General features: G+C 46.9%; 2 protein-coding genes across 6 annotated transcripts in view; one reads left to right on the top strand and one right to left on the bottom strand.

The window, feature by feature from the left end:
• capn5a (calpain 5a) overlaps nt 1-4,801 on the top strand; it is a 30,416-nt gene extending 25,615 nt beyond the window's left edge. For 2 of the 3 annotated variants that reach the window (XM_051957906.1, XM_051957904.1), the window contains 10 exons: nt 319-527; nt 835-1,027; nt 1,115-1,308; nt 1,452-1,529; nt 1,785-1,980; nt 2,059-2,181; nt 2,404-2,600; nt 3,493-3,614; nt 3,813-3,949; nt 4,046-4,801. In XM_051957906.1, coding sequence (XP_051813866.1) covers nt 319-527; nt 835-1,027; nt 1,115-1,308; nt 1,452-1,529; nt 1,785-1,980; nt 2,059-2,181; nt 2,404-2,600; nt 3,493-3,614; nt 3,813-3,949; nt 4,046-4,222 — 1,626 coding nt within the window. In that variant the 3' untranslated portion in view covers nt 4,223-4,801. The remainder of the gene's footprint in view (nt 1-318; nt 528-834; nt 1,028-1,114; nt 1,309-1,451; nt 1,530-1,784; nt 1,981-2,058; nt 2,182-2,403; nt 2,601-3,492; nt 3,615-3,812; nt 3,950-4,045) is intronic. The other variant, XM_051957905.1, reaches the window with a different exon arrangement.
• Nucleotides 4,802-5,023: 222 nt separating this feature from the next.
• Nucleotides 5,024-21,093, bottom strand: rsf1a (remodeling and spacing factor 1a). Of its 3 annotated transcripts, XM_022217830.2 has the most exons (18): nt 20,937-21,093; nt 19,137-19,228; nt 18,972-19,064; nt 17,627-17,832; nt 16,922-17,046; nt 16,152-16,259; nt 14,269-15,532; nt 13,547-13,745; nt 13,272-13,478; nt 12,895-12,999; nt 12,734-12,813; nt 12,612-12,660; nt 12,427-12,530; nt 12,120-12,184; nt 10,437-10,605; nt 10,147-10,373; nt 9,591-9,788; nt 5,024-9,217 (listed from the first exon to the last, which is right to left on the bottom strand). In XM_022217830.2, the coding sequence occupies exons 1-18, from the start codon at nt 21,091-21,093 to the stop codon at nt 8,481-8,483; spliced, it is 4,185 nt and encodes a 1,394-aa protein (XP_022073522.1). In that variant the 3' UTR covers nt 5,024-8,480. The 3 variants fall into 3 exon arrangements, with proteins under 3 accessions (XP_022073522.1, XP_051813861.1, XP_051813862.1); XM_051957901.1 differs by lacking the exon at nt 20,937-21,093 and having other exon boundaries at nt 17,627-18,795; nt 18,829-19,064; nt 19,137-19,168; XM_051957902.1 differs by lacking the exon at nt 20,937-21,093 and having other exon boundaries at nt 17,627-18,762; nt 18,829-19,064; nt 19,137-19,168.
• Between the last annotated feature and the right edge of the window lie 5 nt (nt 21,094-21,098).

The raw sequence follows: 21,098 nt of genomic DNA, 5'->3' as shown, positions 1-21,098 counted from the left end.
GATGGTTCCTGGTAGGTTCATGGGTAGTTCCTAGATGATTCTTCATAAGTTTCTGGGTACTTCCTAGATAGTTCTTCATAGGTTTCTGGGTAGTTCCGAGATGGTTCCTGGGTAGTTCCTAGATGGTTCCTTGTAGATTCCTAGATGGTTCCTGGTAGATTCCTGGGTGGTTCCTGGTAGATTCCTGGGTAGTTCCCAGATGACTCCTTGAGGATTCATTCAAAGTTTTTACAGTTTTCTGGACTGACTGACCTTCAGTTCTTATAGTAGTTTGGACTGTCGTTTCTCTTTGCTGACTGTTGTGTGTCTGTTGTCCAGGTGATTCCGGACTGGAAGGACCAGGAGTGGGACTCGGAGCGACCTGAGTCCTACGCTGGGATCTTCCACTTTCAGTTCTGGAGGCTCGGTCAGTGGGTGGACGTGGTGATCGATGACCGGCTGCCAACGTTGAACGGAAATCTCATCTACTGCCACTCCAATGACACCAACGAGTTCTGGAGCGCCCTGGTGGAGAAGGCCTATGCCAAGTAAGAACCCACAACAGGACCTGGACCTAGAACCTCCACTGAAGAACCACTGATGGACCTCCAGCCAACAACTTCATTTACACAGACACACAGGGAGGAACTTATTAAAGACCTGTTCCGCATTTCAGCTCCAGTTCTGGTCCAAAAACACTTTAAACATCTCCAGAGTTCACTGTGATGGAGTGCAGCGGTCACATTAGTATTGAACACATTCAGAGACAACAGCAGGAACCAATCAGAGAGAAGCTACATTCATTAAATACATTAAACTGTAATAATTAAAGTACTTTATTTAAACTGTCCTCAGGATGTGTGGCTGCTACGAGGCTCTGGATGGAGGGAACACTGCAGACGCTCTGGTGGATTTTACGGGAGGAGTTTCAGAACCGATGGACCTGACAGAGAACAACTACAAGACCGACGAGAACCAACGGAGCCAACTGTTTGAGAGGGTTCTGAAGGTCCACAACCGAGGAGGACTGATCAGCTGCTCCATCAGGGTGAGGAACTACAGCAGACACACAACAGACACACAACACACACAACGTTGATGAACAACCTGAGTTTCCATGCCATCCGTCTCCTAGGCGACCACTGCGGCCGACATGGAGCTGCGTCTGGACTGCGGTCTGGTTAAAGGACACGCCTACGCCGTGACCGACGTCCGCCGGGTCCGACTGGGTCATGGGCTGCTGGCCTTCTTCAGGTCCGACAAACTCACCATGATCCGCATGAGGAACCCCTGGGGCCAGAGGGAGTGGACCGGACCCTGGAGCGACAGGTGAGTCTGGGGGACAGGTGAGGACATCACTGATGTAATGATCAGCTGTTACTGGTTCTAGACTTCATGGTGTTTAATCTCTCTTTACCTCCTCATACCGGTGTGATCCGGTGTGACTATGTTCTGACTCGGTTTTGTTCCAGCTCTGAGGAGTGGCAGAAGGTCAGTAAGAGTGAGAGGGAGAGGATGGGCGTCACCGTGGAGGATGACGGAGAGTTCTGGTGAGTTCTGCCACAGCGCTGCCCCCTGCTGGTTAACAGAGGGAACTACAGAGTTAGTGTGTGTGGAACCAGCTGGACCTGAGAACATCTCCGTGGACCTCCTCAGAACCAGACAGGAAGTCACCACTCAAGGATAGGATAGTATAAGAATCTTTATTGTCCCCATGGGACAATAAGAGAAGTGTTCTTCTGCTGTTCTGAGGAAGTCTGAGGCTGGTTCTTGGGAGGTTCTCTGAGGAACGTTTCTCTTCGCAGGATGACGTTTGATGACTTCATCGCCAACTTCACGGACCTCATCCTGTGTCGCCTCATCAACACGTCCTACCTGAGCCTCCATAAGACCTGGGAGGAGGCCGTGATGCGAGGATCCTGGCATCGCCATGATGACCCTCTGCTGAACCGGGCCGGCGGCTGTAGCAACAACAAGCACACCTTCCTCCAGAACCCGCAGGTGAGTCTGGATGCAGGTCAGACACCTGTGCTGGTGGTGAGGGGCAGAGCATAACAGCAGGTCTGTGTTCTGCTGCAGTTTATGTTTGATGTGAAGAAACCGGAGGACGAAGTTCTGATCTGTCTGCAACAGAAAGATCGAAGAGCAACGCTGAGGGATGGACGAGGAGAGAACCTGCCCATCGGCTTCGACATCCACAGAGTGAGTTTGGACTGGACCTAGTACAACATCTGGTAGAGCAACATCTGGTAGTACAACATCATAATTTCACATGAAGCTGTGTGAACTCAAACATTGATTATAACTGCTGTAACCCTACTAACCCTACTAACTGCATTAACTCTAACTCTACTAACCCTTCCTGTCAGATTGTGTATTTCTGATCTAAACCTGTAAATAAATCAGTGCTGTTTCCTGCTTCAGGTGGAGTTAAACAGGAAGTACAGGATCCATGCTCCCCAGCAGAAGGTTGGCGGCAGCATCTACATCAACTCCCGCTCAGTGTTCCTTCGGACCGACCTGCCAGAGGGTCGATACGTCATCATCACCACCACCTTCGAACCGGGTCTGGAGGGAGAGTTCCTGCTGCGTATCTTCACTGATGTACCGTCAGACTGCAGGTAAAAAGTCCTTCAATCCACCTTCAGAAGACCCTGAAATGTTCTCAGAAACCTTCAGCAGGTTCTACCAAGTCGACAGGAGATGCAAAAGAACCAAAATCAGACAGAACAGCCACAGAGAAGTGCAAAACAGCAAAAATAGGACCTTAAATGAGACAAATTAGTTGCAAACTACCCCAAAGAGACACAAAACGACCGTGAGACTATAACCATGATGAGATGTAGAACGACTACAGTGAGACACAACACACTCCAAATATGACACATGTCCACAAGGAGACAGAACAGCCATAAAAAGAGGCACAATTACAAAGATATGACACAACAGGAGACAGTAAATGACTGAAATGTGTCTCAGTGACTACAGAGGGACGAAAAGGCAGCAGAGAGTCAATGTCTCATAAAAACCTCAAATCTCAAGCAGCCGGTCAGAGAGACTCAAAGCTGAACAAAATCAGACACAGAATGTCTACAGGGTGATGCAGAACAACGAAAAGAGACACAAAAAGACGAAACATTAAATGTAATTAACCAGAAGATGGAGCAGAAAAGGCCAAAATGAAACAGAAGAAACATATAGAATGACCTGAAGAAGACCTAAAATCTGTCCAGAGAGCTGAAAAAAGATCCAAATATTCAGAAAAAATCTGAAATAACCTCAGACACAGAATCTCCAAAAACAGCTGAAAACCCCAAATGAAAACTGATCCAGAACCAGGACAAGAAGTGATAAACGGACCTTTAACAGGAAGTTAGACTGAACCAAGTTGGTTTAGAACTTTGTCTGAACTCAGAACCCATGGAGGTTCTCTGAGGAACTTTAATCCAGACAGGAAGAAGCTGCTTTAGGAACTGAATGATGGAACCCTCTGGTTCTGGTTCTGTCCTGCAGTGAGCTGACTCTGGATGAACCTCCTCAGACCTGCTGGTCCGGTCTCTGTGGGTTCCCGTCTCTGGTATCTCAGGTCCACGTTCTTCAGGCCGATGGACTCGCAGCTCATGACTCAGATGGAGGTTGGAACGCTTCAACACTGTAGTTATGATTATTAATTATTATTACTGCTTATTAGTAGTAATTATTGTAATTGCTACAAACAATTCTTAATAATAATAGTTATTATTATTATTACTGGTTTAGAGTGATGATGTGTTTTATTGTGAAAGTCTGGTTTAAAGTCACTGTGAGTCAGTAAAGTGTGTTTGTGCGTGCAGCCTCAGACCCTTACGTCATCATCACCTGTGAAGGTGAGAAGGTGCGCTCTGCGGTCCAGAAGAACACCTGTAGCCCCTCCTTCAACACCAAGGGACTGTTCTACAGGAAGAGGAGCAACCGGCCAATCAGCATCCAGGTAGGACAGGAGCTCTGTTGGGTGTCTGTTGGGTGTCTGTTGGGTGTCTGTTGGGTGTCTGTTGTGTCTGTTGTGTAACTCTACCTCTCCCCTCAGATCTTCAACCATAACGTCCTGTTGGACTCCTTCCTGGGTCAGGTGACTCTACCTGCTGAACCAGGTGAGATCAAGAAGACGCTGCACCTGAAGGATAAAGGTGATCGCCGTGACAACGATCTCCCTGGTACCATTACAGTTGCCATAGTAACCAGCTCCACGCTGACCAGCATCTGAGGCTGTTTGACTGTCAGTGAGTTTATCTGAAGTACGCATGAAGCCTTCCTCCTGTTTACAGCTTTAACCTGCTCTATTGGTCTTTTCTCTTAACTATAATTTTAATTTTTCAAAGTTTTTTAACTTTATGTATTCAGTTTGTTTACCTGAACAGAGTTTATCTGATCAATGATGACAGCTTCATTCATCCAGGAAGTCAAAGATCAGCAATCAGCAGGAACCACTCACCTGTTACAGGCACTGTGTCCACTGTACTACCGGCACTACTAGTACTACTACCAGTACTATTAGTACTACTACCAGTACTATTAGTACTACTACTAGTACCACAGTTACTACCAATACTACTAGTTCTAATGGTACTAGTAGTACTACCAGTACAAGCATAAACCACTAGCAGCTCCATATTTAAACGGCAGCTTTAGATTCTTTCTATGTTTACTGATGGAACCTGTGGACCAAACTGGGCTGTAGAACCAGAACAAGGGTTCTGTGTGTATTTTGTCTGTTGGTGTTAGCAGAAGCTCTGTATCCATCTTAAACACATGGACTAAATAAAGTTTACGCTCTTTAAAGTTCTTACAGTCTTTGACTTGAGTCGTTTGTTCTCCAGTTGTGTTTTAGGGTTCCAATATTTCTCTTTAATGTTTCTACCAAACCAAATGTCTGAAAACTAAAACCTTTCGGAGCTAAAGCCTTTCAATATGCTAATGAGCTAGCTTCCAATAAGATCTCGAGCCCTCCAACCCCAGGTAGTCTAATCCCTCCATGCTCCCCAGGTAAAGTGATGAATGAGGCACGTTGAGGAGATGCTGGATGTTGGTTTAATAACTTAGAAAACATTTGTTACAGCAGAACTGCAAGAACAGTACAACAGAGATGAAGGACCATCTAAATCTTCAGAGCTTCTCCTGCCTGGATGCTGGACAACTAACTCTTTAGTTGTCAAAGGATCTCAGGGGGGTCTCCAAAAGTCCCAGTTTACACTGAAGTTAAACAGGAAGTACCTGAAAGAACATTTAATAATGAGGCTTCATCTACAGATCAGATCTAGTCCACTAAAAACCAAAAGCTTTCTTCAAGAATCAGCTGGTCTGGGTCATGTTCCTGATCTACAGACTGATGAAGTCGATGTTTGAGTTCTGATCATTACAACACAGAATGGTAAAAGAGAGAACATCAGTCCTTAAACCTTAGACTGATAAATGACCTTCATGGAAACTCTGGATCAACGAAAACCACAGTTCAGATGGAATGGAAGAAGAACTGCTCCTCATGTCACAGGTTCTCTTCTGTTTGCTTTTTCCAGATGAAATTAATCTAGAAAAATACATTTTTATTCTAGAAGACACTTTTCTATACAATGTAAGAACAGAAACTCTGATTATTCAACATAGAACCAACTAGAACCTGATAAGACCTCCCGCCAGTACCTCCTCAGAACCTTCTGGTTCTTCATCTGCAGTAACTTTATCAACGATCAGAGTTCAACGTTCAGACTGGGGATATTTCCAGAGTTCCAGGTCCTTGAAGTCCATGGATGAGAACGTCTCCTGGAGAAAGTTCTAGAGTAAACCTACCGACAACTGGAGTCTCACTTAGAACATTCTCTGGAAGTATTCACAGTATGAAGGTAGAACTCTGGTCAGGATTAATAAAGATCCATAAAGTTCTGACGAGGTTCTGGGGGAACTTTGTTCAGGTTTGATTGGTTTTATGTGGAATAATTCAGACGACTGGGTCTGTTAGCGTCATTAGTTCTGATCAGAATCCTCTGAATGTTCTAGCAGTTTCTAAATGAATGCTGGTTTTTCTAATGAAACAAGATCTCCGTCTGGTTGGACGCTTTAGTTCTGGGACTCATCAGAAGTCACCAGGATGCTTTAAAAACAGAAAAGAAATGCAAACTCATTGAATCAAAGCCATCTTTAAATGGATTTTGAGCACTACAGGTTCTCCAGAAAACAGAGGAGATCAATAACTCATTTATTGAAGAACCTGGTGTTGGTTCTGTTCATACTTTGTGGATATTTTCTATCTAAACTTGTACAAAATGATTTTTTCTGAATATATTTTCTCTCTGGCTAACAATCAGCAGCGTTGAGTTATTTTGCCAATTGTTCCATCATTTCTGCAGGTTTCTACATGAGAACCAGAGAACTGGATGATCAGTGGAGATCTTCTACAGCAGGTTAGTACTTAAACGTGTTGAGAAATAAATGAGACCAAACTTTAATCAGCCTCTGTTCAGGTCAGAATCTTGCGCTAGAAACAAACCTCCAACCGACAGACAGACTAAAATGAAGCTTAGACTTCAGTTCAGAGTGTGAGGAGATCAGTGGAACATCTTCAGGAACCGATTAAAGCAGAACAGAGATGAGTTCAGTTCATCAGTGAACGATCAGTGTTCCATTCCTCCATCAGAAGAATGAAGATTCTTCAGACTTTTGATGACATTTTACTGATAAACAAACTCCAAGCTGCTCCACTTCACAACAACCAATCAGTACCGTCCCTACAACCTCCTCAGAACCTCCAGTAACTTTATCAATGATCAGAGTTCTACCTTCATACTGGGAATGTTTACAGAGTTCCAGGTCCTTGAAGTCCGTAGAGTCACTGGTATCTTTTAACTGTACAACCTTCCAGGGCTGCTGGCAGAAGCATCATGATGCTGCCTCCACCGTGCTTCACGTCATGATGCTGCCTCCACCGTGCTTCACGTCATGATGCTACCTCCACCGTGCTTCACGTCATGATGCTGCCTCCACCGTGCTTCACGTCATGATGCTGCCTTCACCGTGCTTCACGTCATGATGCTGCCTCCACCGTGCTTCACGTCATGATGCTGCCTCCACCGTGCTTCACGTCATGATGCTGCCTCCACCGTGCTTCACGTCATGATGCTGCCTCCACCGTGCTTCACGTCATGATGCTGCCTCCACCGTGCTTCACGTCATGATGCTGCCTCCACCGTGTTTCACGTCATGATGCTGCCTCCACCGTGCTTCACGTCATGATGCTGCCTCCACCGTGCTTCACGTCATGATGCTGCCTCCACCGTGCTTCACGTCATGATGCTGCCTCCACCGTGTTTCACGTCATGATGCTGCCACCACCGTGCTTCACGTCATGATGCTGCCACCACCGTGCTTGACAGTAGGAATGTGTGTTTCAGCCTGAGAACTTCGTGTGTACCTACTTATAAAGTTTTGAGCCTCAAAAATGAAAACATTCTCAGTCTGAAGGTCAAACTTACCTTCATTAAATAAACTAAAGTTACTTTAGATCAATGATTAGCAGATTCTGAGGAGGTCAAGGGGAACTTTTCTAGGTTTGGTCGAATTTATACGTAAATATCCACAAATGAAAGATCTGAAACACAACAAGCTGGAAGCCGATCATCTCCACGTCCTCAGCAGCATCTCTCCTCGCCTTCATATACAAAATAGAACACTATATTTTACAAGAGGACTAATAGAACAGAACATCTATTATCTTACAGGAACAGCGTACAGGCAAACTATGTACAGCAAACATGAACCGCCGGCCGAGGGTCTGACAGCGAACACTGCTGGAACATCTGGATCAGAACCACCCCTCATGGAGCTGCTAGAACCAGGTGGATGAAGAGAGCTCTGCAGGTAAGTTCATCTTTAAGGTTCTACAGATATTCCTGTCATTCAAAGGCCAGCAGCAGCCATCAGGGTATGAATCAGGGTTTTAGCTCATCAGAATCACTCTTCTCTAAATGCCTGGAGAATAAAATACCAAAACAGTGAGTAGTCATACCCTAAAGGGACTTTACTGCTGTCTGGACTGACTGACCGGGTTCTGTGGTGGATCAGATCCGGTCCAGGTGCAGCGTTCGGTCAGATGCCTCCTCGGCGGCGGCTCGTTAAGTGCTATGAGAATGATGAAGTGCTTTAGAACATAGAACGAGGTACACTACAAACTAACTCCTGAGGCCGACTCATCGCTGTGGGACCTTCAGGAGGAAGTCGGGAATCGTGTCCGTGAGCATGAAGTTCGGGAGGCTTCGGCCTTCGCATTGTTCAGAGGGGATGGAGGAGAAGGTAACCGTGAGGTTCTAATGATGGAGGAGAAGGTAACCGTGAGGTTCTAATGATGGAGGAGAAGGTAACTGTGAGGTTCTAATGATGGACTGCACTCTACCACAATACGACAGCAGGAAGAAGACAGGAAGTGGAGGGTTCAGAGGTGAAAAGCAAAGAAATGTTCTTCACACCAGCAGCCATCATGACTGCAGAGTGTTCAGCGCTGAGTTTACAGCGTCCGTCTGACCCTCCTCCTCCTCTTCCTCTTCCTCCTCTGGCTGTAGGGGGCCATTGTGCCGGCCCTGCCTGCCTGAAGCAGCACTGTCCCTGGGCACAGTGGTACTCTCAGCCCCAGGCTTCATAGGGCCTCTGGAGGTCCGATGTCCGTTAGACGGAGACAGGCTGCGGCCCCTCACCTTTTCCTGAGTGTCGCTGTCGGTCTTGTAGTCGGCCTTCCTCTCCAAACACTTCCTGCTCTTCTGCCTCCCGTCCTCCTCCTCCTCTTCGTCATCATCAGAGTCAATCCGGTTGAGTCTTTTGCGGACCGGCCGGTCCTCCTCTGAGGACGACTCCGACTCCTCCGACTCGTCCTCTTCGTCCGTCGATGGCCGCCGTTTCTTCAGCATCAGAGCGAGGCGTTTACGGCGCTGCTGTGACAGCATCTCCCTCCTCTTCCCTCGACCCATCTTCTCCAGGTCTTCGTCCTCCTGGTCCGTCCTCTTTAACCTCCTCCGCCGGTCTGCATCCTCCTCCGACAGCCTCTTCTTCAGTCGCCGTCCTCCTTCTCCATCGTCCTCCTCGTCTTCATACCTCCTTCGTTTCCCTCTTGTCCGGTTTCTGTAGAGGTCTTCATCGTCTCTCCTTCTCTGGTTTATTTTCCTCCTGTGGTTGTCCTCATCGTCATCGTCCTCATCCGAGTCTCTGGTGGATGGTGAAGCTGAAGGAAAAACAAACAGAAATCACCTTCTGCTCCAAGACGACAATAACATGTAAGAGGAAGAAAATGCACGAGAAGGTGATACCGCCACCACTGTGCTTTAATCATTATGATGCTGCCACTTGCCGTGGAGTATATTTACAGCGTGGTTTTAGTAGTTTTACCGAAGTACACACACAAAACAAAAAGGTCCACAAAGTATCTGCTGAAGTATATTAACTGAAAGTCATGAGCTGTAAAGTTTGTCCAATATTTATGGTGATTAAAATGTTCAAAAAGATATTTGGTTTAATGCTCTCAGATGACAGCAGCGTCATGAACTGAATAAGGTCAACAATCTGATGAAGAGGTGCTGCTGCTGGTGGTAACTAACCGTCGCTGTAGTCGCTGGAGAGATGCTGCTTGCGTGGCCGGCCGCGGGGTTTGGGCTTCTCCTTGTGGGTGGATGTTCTGGAGTTGTCTGAAGACTCGGACGTCTCGCGGTAGTTGACCTGCTGCCGCTGGCCCCGCCTCAGGCCCTGCCTCTTCCTGTCCGCATCGCTGTCAGTCATGTCGCTGAACTGATCTGAGTCTGAGGAGGAAATGGAGAGGAGCCTGTGATCGTCTGAAATGTGAGGTTTCTGTTTTATTTTCCTGTAAACTGAGAATCTTCTGGGAGTCTAATCCGTTTTATGTAACCTTTATTTGTAATTTTACTACCATGTATTTGTGACTGAGAAGCTTTAAAGGTTGACGGCAGCATTAAGGTTTGAGTTAACGACACTTTATAGCAGAGATTAAACAGACGCAGATGTTTCCAGTCGTTCCAGACAGCTGACAATAAAATGTCTGCAGGTAATTCTGGAGGGTGAAAACAGAAATGTTCTAGACCTTCTAGATTCAGCGTGCTATTGTATTGTATCATCTGATTCTGTTCCCTGTGGACTCACTCATCTCTTCATCGCTGTCCTCCTCCTCTTCAGAGGAGCGTCTTCGTCGTTGTCTCAGCCTCTTCCTGCCTCTTCGTTGTATTCTCTTAGGTTTGTGTTTGGATGTTGCCTTCATAGCCCGGTGGTGGCGTGTCCTGCTGTCCCAGCTGCCCACATCGCTGCCGACATCTTCATCCTCCTCCTCGTCATCGTCGGCCGCCGAGGCACCGAACTCCTCGTCCTCAGAGCTGCAGGAAGAGGAGGAGTCAGAGGGAGGATGGAGGTAAAAGACACCTACAGGACTCAGTTACCTGTTGCTGATCAGGAACTCGTCTTCACTGTCCACCGCCGTGCTGTCGCTCTCCAGGTCGTTCAGTCTCCGCCTCCTCCTGGCTGCGTGAGTCTGGCTTCTGATTGGTCGCTGGCTCTCCTTCCCGTCCTCTGATAGAATGGAAGTGATGTCTCTGCCCTGCCCAGTTCCTGCATCATAATAGTCCAGGTGAGAGTCGACTCTCTGGGTTCTCGTTAAAGCTCCACATTGTTCTCCATTTTTAACTCAATGAATCGTTTCTGGTGTCTCCAGAAGGTTCCAGTCACAGACGGTTGGTTCCTCCAGACTCTATAATCCTGGTTTTATTCTAAACTGTTTGTGTTGCTTTAAATGAGCCCCCCCCCCCTTTCAGGAAGAAAACTCTCTCTGTCTGACAGATGAATGAGCCTTTCTATCTTGTAACATTCTCTCAGCAAATCTGCGTGAATGATGTTAACTGCTGTGTTTGTTGTCAGACAATGTTATAAAATCAGTATTTAAATGAAGCTAGCGCTGGTTACCATGTTAGCACGTGGTCTGTTTCATCCTGGTTTTGCTATGTGACAACAGAAACATCTGGACATGAGAGCAGCTTTACTGTAGTTTAGCTGGACTAAAATACATTTTAATGAGAGAAGCTAACAGATGCTAACATGAAAAAACAGTAACCCTCCCAGTCCTATGAAGGACTGCTCTCAAACACTCATCTATCCATAACAGACAGAGAGAGTCTTCTTCCTGAAGGGGGTGGGGCTAGCAGCCACATATAGTATTTTGAGACAATGTCATGAAATGAAAAACTGAACATGTCCTTCAAAAACGGCGCGTCTGTTAAACAGCTGCTTAAGAAATGCACAAATGTACAATCTACAGTCTACTATCCTGAATATTACCAAGAATCTACAGTCTACTATCCTGAACGTTATCAAGAATCTACAGTCTACTATCCTGAACGTTACCAAGAATCTACAGTCTACTATCCTGAATATTACCAAGAATCTACAGTCTACTATCCTGAACGTTATCAAGAATCTACAGTCTACTATCCTGAACGTTACCAAGAATCTACAGTCTACTATCCTGAATATTACCAAGAATCTACAGTCTACTATCCTGAATGTTACCAAGAATCTACAGTCTACTATCCTGAATATTATCAAGAATCTACAGTCTACTATCCTGAATATTATCAAGAATCTACAGTCTACTATCCTGAATATTATCAAGAATCTACAGTCTACTATCCTGAACGTTATCAAGAATCTACAGTCTACTATTCTGAACTTTACTAACAATCTACAGTCTATCATGAACTTTACAAAGAATCTACGGTCTACTATTCTGAACTTTACAAAGAATCTATAGTCTACTATCATGAACTTTACCAAGTTTACCATTTACTGCAAATGAAAATGTTCCTTGTGGCCCCTCAGACTTTTTTTGGAACCCTTTAGCGCTGTGTTCTAATGCTACATTGTGTTAGCTAATGGTGCTGAAAGGCTCATTAATGATTAGAAAACTTGTGTAGTTATGTTAGCACATGGATAAAAGTGGGAGTTTTCATGGTAAACATGGAATTGTTTGGGCAACCCAAAACTTTTAGATAAAATAAATATTGTAAAAATAACTGTTGCTAAACTTTAAACAGATTTATTAGCATAAATATCACATTAACAGGACTGACCTCCACACAGATCCCTGAAATCTTCTTCTATGGCCTCATCGATGGCATCATCAAAGTCATCAAACCTGCAGAGAAACAAACATTACACCCTCCATCTGAACCATTTCTGCTCATATTCAGATTAAATTCTGATCCGGTTATTTTTGAGCTTATTTTCTATGTGTTGTTTTATTCCTGCATTCATTCTCATGTTATTGCCATTTTCCTGCTCTGACAGGAGAACTTCTCTGTGGAACTCTTTGATCATATCTCAGGAACGTTCATGTTCACTGATGTGATATCCAGGTGAGGTTCTGGACCTTCTCACCTGTAGCTGATGTGTTTCCTTGTTCTGGTCGATCTCCTCCCCAGGTTTTTACCCTTTTTAGGATCTTTCTTCCTGGCAGATTTCTCCTCCTCCTCGTCTCCCTCCTGAGATCAGAGCAGATCAGAATTATTCGTGTTTCACAGTAAAAGCTGAGCTAACGTCTCTTCTCCAGGTGTAGATCTTACAGGAATGATGTTCTCCACACTGATCCCGACGTACACCAGCCGCTCCCTCCTGCACAGACCGCAGAATTAGATCTTCTTTCTGACAGCTGATCAGCTATCTGCTGCTGCTTCTCTGAGCTTACCTTCTCTCTGCTCGCTCCTTCTTCTTCAGAGCGCTGTCCAGGTTCTGCAGATGTTCCTCCAGCTTCTCACACAGCAGCTTCTGAAGGGACAGAACCAGAGCAGCACCGGTCACATGTTTGTTCTGAAACCTGTCAGTGACGGTTCTGGTTGAGGAACCTACATGTTGACACGGTGGACAGAACCATTCTCCGTCTGGGATCAGCATGAGCGGCGGCCTCAGACAGGCGGTGTGGTATCCGCTGTCACACGAATCACACAGCAGAATCTGAAAAACACGTTAAAGCTCGACTCACATCAGGAATAATGGATGGACTAGAACCCAAAACAAGTCAGCAAACGTACCGAGTCTGAGGAACAACTAGAACAAAGAAAAACACATCCAGAGTTCTACCGCAGATCTAGTCAACGAGTCTGATGCTTCAGAGTTTAGTTTCTGTTTGGGGACGTTTTGGTTCTACGAAGGTTCAGGATTCTAAGACCAGTGACTCGGTTTAGGACTCTAAGACCAGTGACTCGTTGAGGACAGATGAGTCTCACCAGCTCTGGGTGGTTGGGTAGACCACAGTGGGTGCAGGCGTCCTCACTGGGAACCTCCTCTGACTTAGACGAGTCCTCCTCAGACACGCTGCCTCCTTCACTGTCCTCCTCATGTCTCTTCCTGACTCGCTCCGACTCATCTTCGTTGGGTTTGCGTCTCTTTGTTCGGATGTTGGACCATCGAGGACGGCGGTGCCTCCGTTTACCCTGAAAACACAGTTAGATCAGTTCTGGGTTCAGGTCTGCTCCATCAGGAGGAACGTTCAGGACGTTACCCTTCGTTTCATCGGCCCCACAGGTCCAGCTCTTCTGTCTTTCTTTGTAGCTGAGCTCTGCTCCTCTTCGTCCTCCTCGTCCTCCTCGTCCTCCTCCTCCTCCCTCCTTCTGGCCGGCTGAGCCTGTTTTCTCGGAGGTTTCTTTCTCTGGCTCTCAGCCGCCTTCGAGCTCGGCCTGCAGGTTGGCAAAGCAGATGATCTTGAAGAAAAGAGGTGTAGATGAGGTGAAGTCATGGTGAGAACCAACCAGAGACAACTAGAAAGAAGCTGAGAGCTGCAGCAGGAACCTGTTCTACCTGCACATTACAGGTACTGGACAGAACAATACAAGGAACTAGGATGTGATCAATGAAAGGTAAGGAGTCTTTATCCAGACGGACTGGATTTAAACCTGGAACGTCCTGGAACCTAAAACTCTACGTTGGTACTGGTTCTTTAACCCAGACAGAATTTTACAACTCCATGTTCTGTTGAAGAACAGGCATCAGATCCATTTATGTCTTAAAGCAGCTTCAGAACCGTGTTTCTATCTGTAAGAACGTTGGAGCTGTTGGACATAAAAACGGTTCCTGCTGATAAATACTTTATTAATCCGTAGCGAAACTCAAGCTGCTGCTGTTACTGCAGACGGTAGACTTAAAGAACCCTGTAGCTTTGGAATAAACGTGAAGTTCTCTAAACCCCCAGGTTTCATGAATGTGGTAACTTTCTATAGAACATACCTGCAGATCCTTGCAGATCTCCTCAGTGGCCTCCCCTCCTCCTGTGCCTCCTGCTGTCTCTCCTTTTCCTCCTCCTTCCCTCCCTTCTTTAACTTGTTTCTCCGGTGAGGAGGGATCTTTATCTTCAGCCTGATTCCTTCTTTCTGGAGCTCAGATGAAGCTTCCTCCAGCAGACCTTTCCTCTCCTCTGATCCAGAGTCCTTCAGCCGAATCTGGACAGCCAAACCGCCGTTCACCCCTCCAGCCTTCTGATCCTTCTGGTCTGCTTTTTGAGGTGGAACAGCGTCTCCAGATTCTTCCTCCATATTTTCTTTCTTTTCATTGTCCTCTTTACTTCCTGCTTCGGCAGCACGTTGTCTGGATGTCTCCTCGCCTTCATCATCCTCCTGTTGAGGACTTTTCTTCTCCTTATCTGACTGTTCTTCCATCGTCTTTTCAGTCTGATCTTCTGCCGCTGGTCTTCTGGGTTCCTCTGTGGACTGTGAGGAAATGGCCTCCACTGTACTGTCTTCAGGCTGATCAGGTTTTAAGGATGATGGTGGTTTTCTGGGAGTTTTGGTCATTGCAGGAGGAGGATCAGCGAGTCCTTTCCTCACCAGCACCGACTGCCGGCTCACCTCCCTGTCCTCCTCCAGGGTTCTGGAGCTCCGAAGGCCCAAGATGGGCCCGTTGAGTTCTTGCTGCTCAATGCCGGAGGTTCTGTGGCACTCAGACGGACTCCGGATGACGCCAATGTGACCGATGACACCGACCTGCCCGATGACCCCGATGACGCCGTTCTGCCCGTCTTTGTGCGGCAGCAGCACCGACGTTCTACCGTTGGTCAGCTCTGGTCTCGATGCCACCAGCTGCTGCTGCAAGGCGGTCGGACCTCCGGGAGGCACCAGTGAGTTGGGCACCTTCCCGTCTTTGTTCTGGATGGCGGCCGGGTTGCAGACAATGATGCTGCTGCTGCTGCTGTTGTTGAGGTGATTGCTGTGGAAGCTCTCGGCCAGCTTCAGCTCCCTCTTCTTCAGTGGTATCTTGGCCTGCTGGTTGCTCCTGACGACTGCTCGCTCCGCGTCCTCCTCCCTGTTCACTTCCTGCTTCGTTGCAGCAGCGCTGGGCGCCATGACGACCGACACAGCGTTCTTCGGGGTGTCGGAGTCCTTGGGTTCTGACTTGATGACGGTGGTGATGGTGCTGACGCGGTTGTCGACGACAGACGGTTTGTGAGGCGGCGGCTCTTCTTTCACCACAGCTTTAGTGATTTCCTGTTTCACTGCTGCAACAACAAGAAACAGCCAGAAGATAAGGAGATAAACGGCATCAAAGTGAGAATAAACGGCATCAACGTAAGAATAAACGGCATCAACGTAAGAATAAACGGCATCAACGTAAGAATAAACGGCATCAACGTAAGAATAAACGGCATCAACGTAAGAATAAACGGCATCAACGTAAGAATAAACGGCATCAACGTAAGAATAAACGGCATCAACGTAAGAATAAATGGCATCAACGTGAGAATCAGATGAAAAACAAACTCTAACATGAAAAAGACCCAAAGGTCCTACAGTGGTGCAACAAAGAAACACAAAGAAACAGAAATCCTGGAGCTCTGCTGTTTGTTTGTGTTGACTGTAGATGTTGGAGTTCCTCTGCAGATGTCTCCTTGTGGTCAGTTTTGGAATCCATTTTGCAGAGGACTCCTGTTCAGATCTGTCCATGCCTGACAGATAAAACAGTGAAGAACTACAGCATGTCTTGGTATTTCAGTGGTTTTAGATGTTGGATGAAGACTTTAGCTGCAGGTCAGCCCTCTACGGACTGACTCATTTATGGTTTCTATTACAGAGTGTTACTTCCTTGTGAACAGACTGTAGCAGCAGGTCCTCAAGTACCTGCTGTTGGAGGTTTCTCTTCGTTCTCAGGTTCCACCTTCTGACTGTCATCGTGTTGTTCTGCAGGTCTGGAGGGTTCCGTGTCACTGCATCCAACGGCCTCATCGCCTGCATCAGTAGAACACAAACAGACACCAACAAAACTCAGTTCAGTCTGTTTCATACATACAAACAAACAAACCAGTTCAGCTCCTCCCAGGATCCTCCTCCCAGTCAGTGTTTAGTAGCTGGACCTTCATCTTCAGCTCCAGAGTTGATCCTTGACGTCAGAGTCTCTAAATGTCTTCTGGTGAACTCTAGAACTCATAGGAGTCTTGTTGGCCTCCCTCTCTCGTCTCTTCCTCCTTCAGAGGAGTCATAGAGTCTTGGTTGCCTCCCTCTCTAGTCTCTCAGGTCTTGAGGACGTCCTGCTCTAGTCAGATTTATTCATGTTCCATCTTTCTTCCGTTTCTTAATGATTGATTTTACTGGACTCCAGGAGATCTTCAGGAACTTTAAATGTTCTTGTATCATCCTAACTGATGCTTTTAAAGAATATTTCCTCAGAGTTTCTTGGTTCTTCAGTCTTCATGGTGTAGTTCTATCCAGGAGTTCTGGTCCACCAGAGACTGGACCTTCAGATCCAGGAGTCTTCATGCTATAACCCCTGACTTCTCTTATGGACATAAAAACCAACATGAATGTGGAAACATGAAGAGAATGAACCTTAAAATGTGAAAGTGTCTCTAAGACATGGTAAAGACAGTGTGCGTGTTCATTTTCCAACATACCTGCTTCTCTCTGAGTGGGGCTGGTGCTCCTGGATCCAGTCGGGTTCTGGTTCTGATCATAACTGTGGTTTGGGTCAACTTGAGCCTTCAGCAGATCCAGAGCCTCAGCCAGGTCATTACGAGTCCTGAGGAGACAGGATGGTTGAACTTGAAGCAGAAACTGGTGAAGCAACAAGACACTGAAGCCTCGCATCCAGAAGAGACAAAGTTTTAGAGGAAAGTTACTGAACCTGAAGTTTATACGGCCGGATGCTGTTAGAAAAGAGATAGCTCAGAGTCTCATTGATTCTGGAAACATTTCAATTCATTTTTTTACAGAATGAGGTGATCTGATGTCAGATTTACCTGGAACAGGTGATTTTATTCATCTCCAGTCAGATTTCTGCTTTTTGGACAAATCTGAAGTCATTCTGGATGAGTTTCAAGATGTTTTCTACAAGTTGTTTAATGTCATTCGGGATAAGTTTTGTTTCTAATAAGGTGCTCTAATGTCAGATTCACCTGAAACCAGGTGATTTTATCTACATTGACAGCAGCCACCATCCTGACAAACATCTATTATTAAATCATTTAGTTTCTTTTTGCTGCCAGATCTTCTTCTCAGTGTTCTCTGGTTCCTGATGGTGCTCAGCTACCTTCTGACCAGAGTGTCCACGACTCAGCTGAGTCCTACCGGACGGTGGTTGGTTCTCAGACCAGCTCTACCTGACGATGCACTTCCAGGTGGACCCATCCAGGTCGTCCTGTTCCTCCGTGTACAGCCGGATGTTCTGGTCCTGATCCAACTGCAACCAGTACATCAGGCCCTGCTGGTCCCGGCCGATCGGCTGCAGACGCATCTTTTCTGGATCCTCGTCATTCACCACCATCTTAAACTTCAGGTTGTCGTCAAACTGACACTCACAGAGATACTGAAGGAAAAGCAGATAAACACAGTTTAGAGTCCTAGAAACAGTCATTGGTTCCATGGATCTGGTTCTGGTTCCTGATGATCCACCAGAGATAACTTTAAAAGGTCTTTCTGGGTGAACTTTAATGTTGGTCAGAACTATTAGAGAAACCACGATCATCTAGAGACACCATTCACTCTGTTCACACTACGATACATCCCATAATACTGATGATCACAGTTCAGTGTTCAGACTGAGACACTCGGATGGATGTAAAACTGATCTGGGGTCAGTTTTAATCAGAACTCAGATGTGTTTTTTAGTGAAAACTGGTGAAGTTACATGACATTTGGTTAAAGTTACTCAAAAATCATCCTAAATTTTTCAATATCTGTCCAAAATGTCTCAAAAACTGTTCAAAATGATAAAAGATGAAAAAATTACACTAAACTGTCCCAAAATCATTAAAAATGTGTCCAAAAATGACAAAAACTTTCAAAAATGACTCAAAAAATGTTTAAAAGGACCTGAAATATTGTCCAAAATGACTTGAAAATTGGCCAGAATTGGTCAAAAAAATGTGAAGTTCTGAAAAAGTCCATTAAAAACTGATAAATCCAGGCGCCTGTATAGCTCAACAGGTTAAGCGAGCGACCCATGTACAGGGACTGGTCTCTGATGCAGCGGCCCGGGTTCGATTCCTGCCCGCGGCCCTTTGCTGCATGTCTTCCCCCCACTTCCTGTCGACCTTCACTGCTACTATCGAAAAAAGGCAAAAAATAAAATATTAAAAAAAAAACGATAAATCTGGAACCACCTCTATGGACTTCAAGGACCTGGAATGTTCTAAGAGAGACTAAACTTAAAGACTGGAAGCAGGAAAGGAGAATGTCCCCTGGAGAAAGTTCTAGAGTAGACCTACCGACAACTGGAGAAAGTTCTAGAGTAGACCTACCGACAACTGGAGAAAGTTCTAGAGTAGACCTACCGACAACTGGAGAAAGTTCTAGAGTAGACCTACTGACAACTGGGGACGTTCTCTATGGACTTGAAGGACCTGGAACTCTGGAAATATTCCCAATATGAAGGTAGATCATGAAAAAAGAACCATAAGGTTCTGAGGAGGACTTTGATCAAAACCAAATCAACTGGACTCAGACCTTCAGGATGCTGGACTTGCACTCCATGGACATCTCCTGGTAGCCCTTCTGCTCCAGCTCCCAGGCCCAGGTACTGTTCAGCTCCTGACACACCTACAGAACCAACGGTCCAATTAGATCAGGTGAGTTTTTCCTCTCCAAACAGGTTCTGGTTCTCTGCCTCACCTTGGCTAGGTACTTCTCCCACCGATCCGTTGTCACCGACCGGCCCAGCTTCCTCAGCAGCTTGACATGGAGCTCCACCAGAGGTTTAGGAACTGAAACAGAACCAGAACACGTCATCAGAACCAAAACCCCATGCATCAGAACCCCTCAGACATCTCTTCAGCTGTCAGAGCACGCTGGTGTCTGAAGTCTACAGGGATCTGAAGATGATGAGTTGGTTCTGTCACTGATCGGTTCTGTCAGAAACATGGAGATGGATCAGTAATAATCAATAACCAGATTGCTAAACTGTTCTGTTTCTGACTGGATCTGTGGAACCACTGATGATGTTTTACTGGTTTAGATGTTCTGGTTTAAAATCTGGTTCTGGTCGTTTTAAGTCTGATTCTGCCCTTTAGAATCTCTTCGGATCTTTAGTGTTTTAGGTTGGTTCTGATGTTTTTAGGTTGATTCTGATGTTTTTGGGTTGGTTCTGATGTTTTGGGGTTGGTTCTGATGTTTTCTTTTGTTTTTCAGGCATGTTTATTCTGTACAGTGGGTTGTGGTTAGCATTTTCGCCTAGCAGAAAGAAGATCCCGGTTCAAATCCCGGCCTGGGCCTGGGATCTTTCTGCATGGAGTTGCATGTTCTCCCTGTGCATGCGTGGGTTTTCTCCGGGTACTCCGGCTTCCTCCCACAGTCCAAAAACATGCTGAGGTTAATTGGTTACTCTAAATTGTCCGTAGGTGTGAATGTGAGTGTGATTGTGTGTCTGTATATGTAGCCCTGTGACAGACTGGTGACCTGTCCAGGGTGTCCCCTGCCTTCACCCGAGTCAGCTGGGATAGACTCCAGCACCCCCCATGACCCTAGTGAGGATAAAGCGGTGTATAGAGAATGGATGGATGTTTATTCTGTCATTGAGCTTCTTGGTTCGGTTCTTTTAATCTTGTTCTAGTGGTTCGGTTCTTTTAGTCCGGTTCTAGCGGTTCGGTTCTCTGGGCTCGTCCTGCTTCTGGACTCTCGGTTCTGTTCGCTAAGTGTGGATCAGAACCGAACCACCGGTGCTGGTTGTTCATAAACCCGCTGGATCTGAACCTTCTGGTTCTGAAGAACCTCGAGGTTCTGACCCATTCTGGTTCCGAGCTGCACTTAAACGGAAACTTAACGGAACCTTCGAGCTAACTGTTAGCCAGCGGCTGCTGTCTACTGCGCCTGCGCACATCTGACAGCCCAAACTTGCCTTCGGTGAACTAACACGGTCCGGTTCGGAACCACCGACAGAACCGGAGACGGAGACCCGGACACAGAGCTTGGAGCCCGGCCTTCTCGCGGCCCGGTTGGGTGACCACAGGCCGCCGAACATCACAGCGGTCCGGCTCCGGCTAGCTGCTCGGCTCGGTCTCTGCTGCATCACGCTCCATCCGATTCCTGGCTCAATACCAGCCTGACAACGGAACCGACGGGCCGCCACCTGGTACCGGCCGAACCCCGCGGGAGGCCAAGCCCGCCGGCCCCCGAACCATAACATACAGCCTGTCCGAACCGAGCTAATCCCGACTAGCTTCGTGTTAGCTGCGGCGGCTCCCCTAAGGTTCCTCCGCCGACCGGACGGAACCCGACGGGGTTTGGGGGGAATCTGACCCCGGGTCGGGCCACAATCAGCGGGGCACGCAGCACCGGAGCTCGGCATCTGCTTTCGGAGCTCCGGTGCTGGTCCTTCGGGCCGCCCAGCCTCCCGCAGCCCGTCCCGTTCCTCCTCGGCCCGTTTCTGCTCCGGTGTCGCAGATCCGCCGACACCAGCACCGACACCGACCTCACCTGTCGTCGTGTCCCGCAGATAGCGCTCCATCTGCGGGAACGTCATCTCGGGCAGGTCCAGCGCCGGTCCGTACCGCTCCAGGAACGAGCAGACCTCCGCGAAGCTCGGGCAGAGCGGCGGGCCGGAGCTCCGCAGCAGCACCGCCGGAGCAGCCATGTTTC

Source organism: Acanthochromis polyacanthus, chromosome 13, assembly GCF_021347895.1.
Source record: "Acanthochromis polyacanthus isolate Apoly-LR-REF ecotype Palm Island chromosome 13, KAUST_Apoly_ChrSc, whole genome shotgun sequence".
Lineage (NCBI taxonomy): Eukaryota > Metazoa > Chordata > Actinopteri > Pomacentridae > Acanthochromis > Acanthochromis polyacanthus.
This window is presented reverse-complemented; position numbering and strand designations above follow the sequence as displayed.

What these genes read in the sequence shown, in the direction of transcription:
- rsf1a (XM_022217830.2), bottom strand. Translation starts at nt 21,093, where the DNA reads ATGGCTGCTCCGGCGGTGCTGCTGCGGAGCTCCGGCCCGCCGCTCTGC. An exon ending in TACCCAACCACCCAGAGCTG is followed by an intron (nt 13,000 to 13,271) that starts GTGAGACTCATC and finishes CGTGTTTTTCAG; the next exon opens with ATTCTGCTGTGTGATTCGTG. An exon ending in GAGTTCCTGATCAGCAACAG is followed by an intron (nt 10,374 to 10,436) that starts GTAACTGAGTCC and finishes CTCTTCCTGCAG; the next exon opens with CTCTGAGGACGAGGAGTTCG.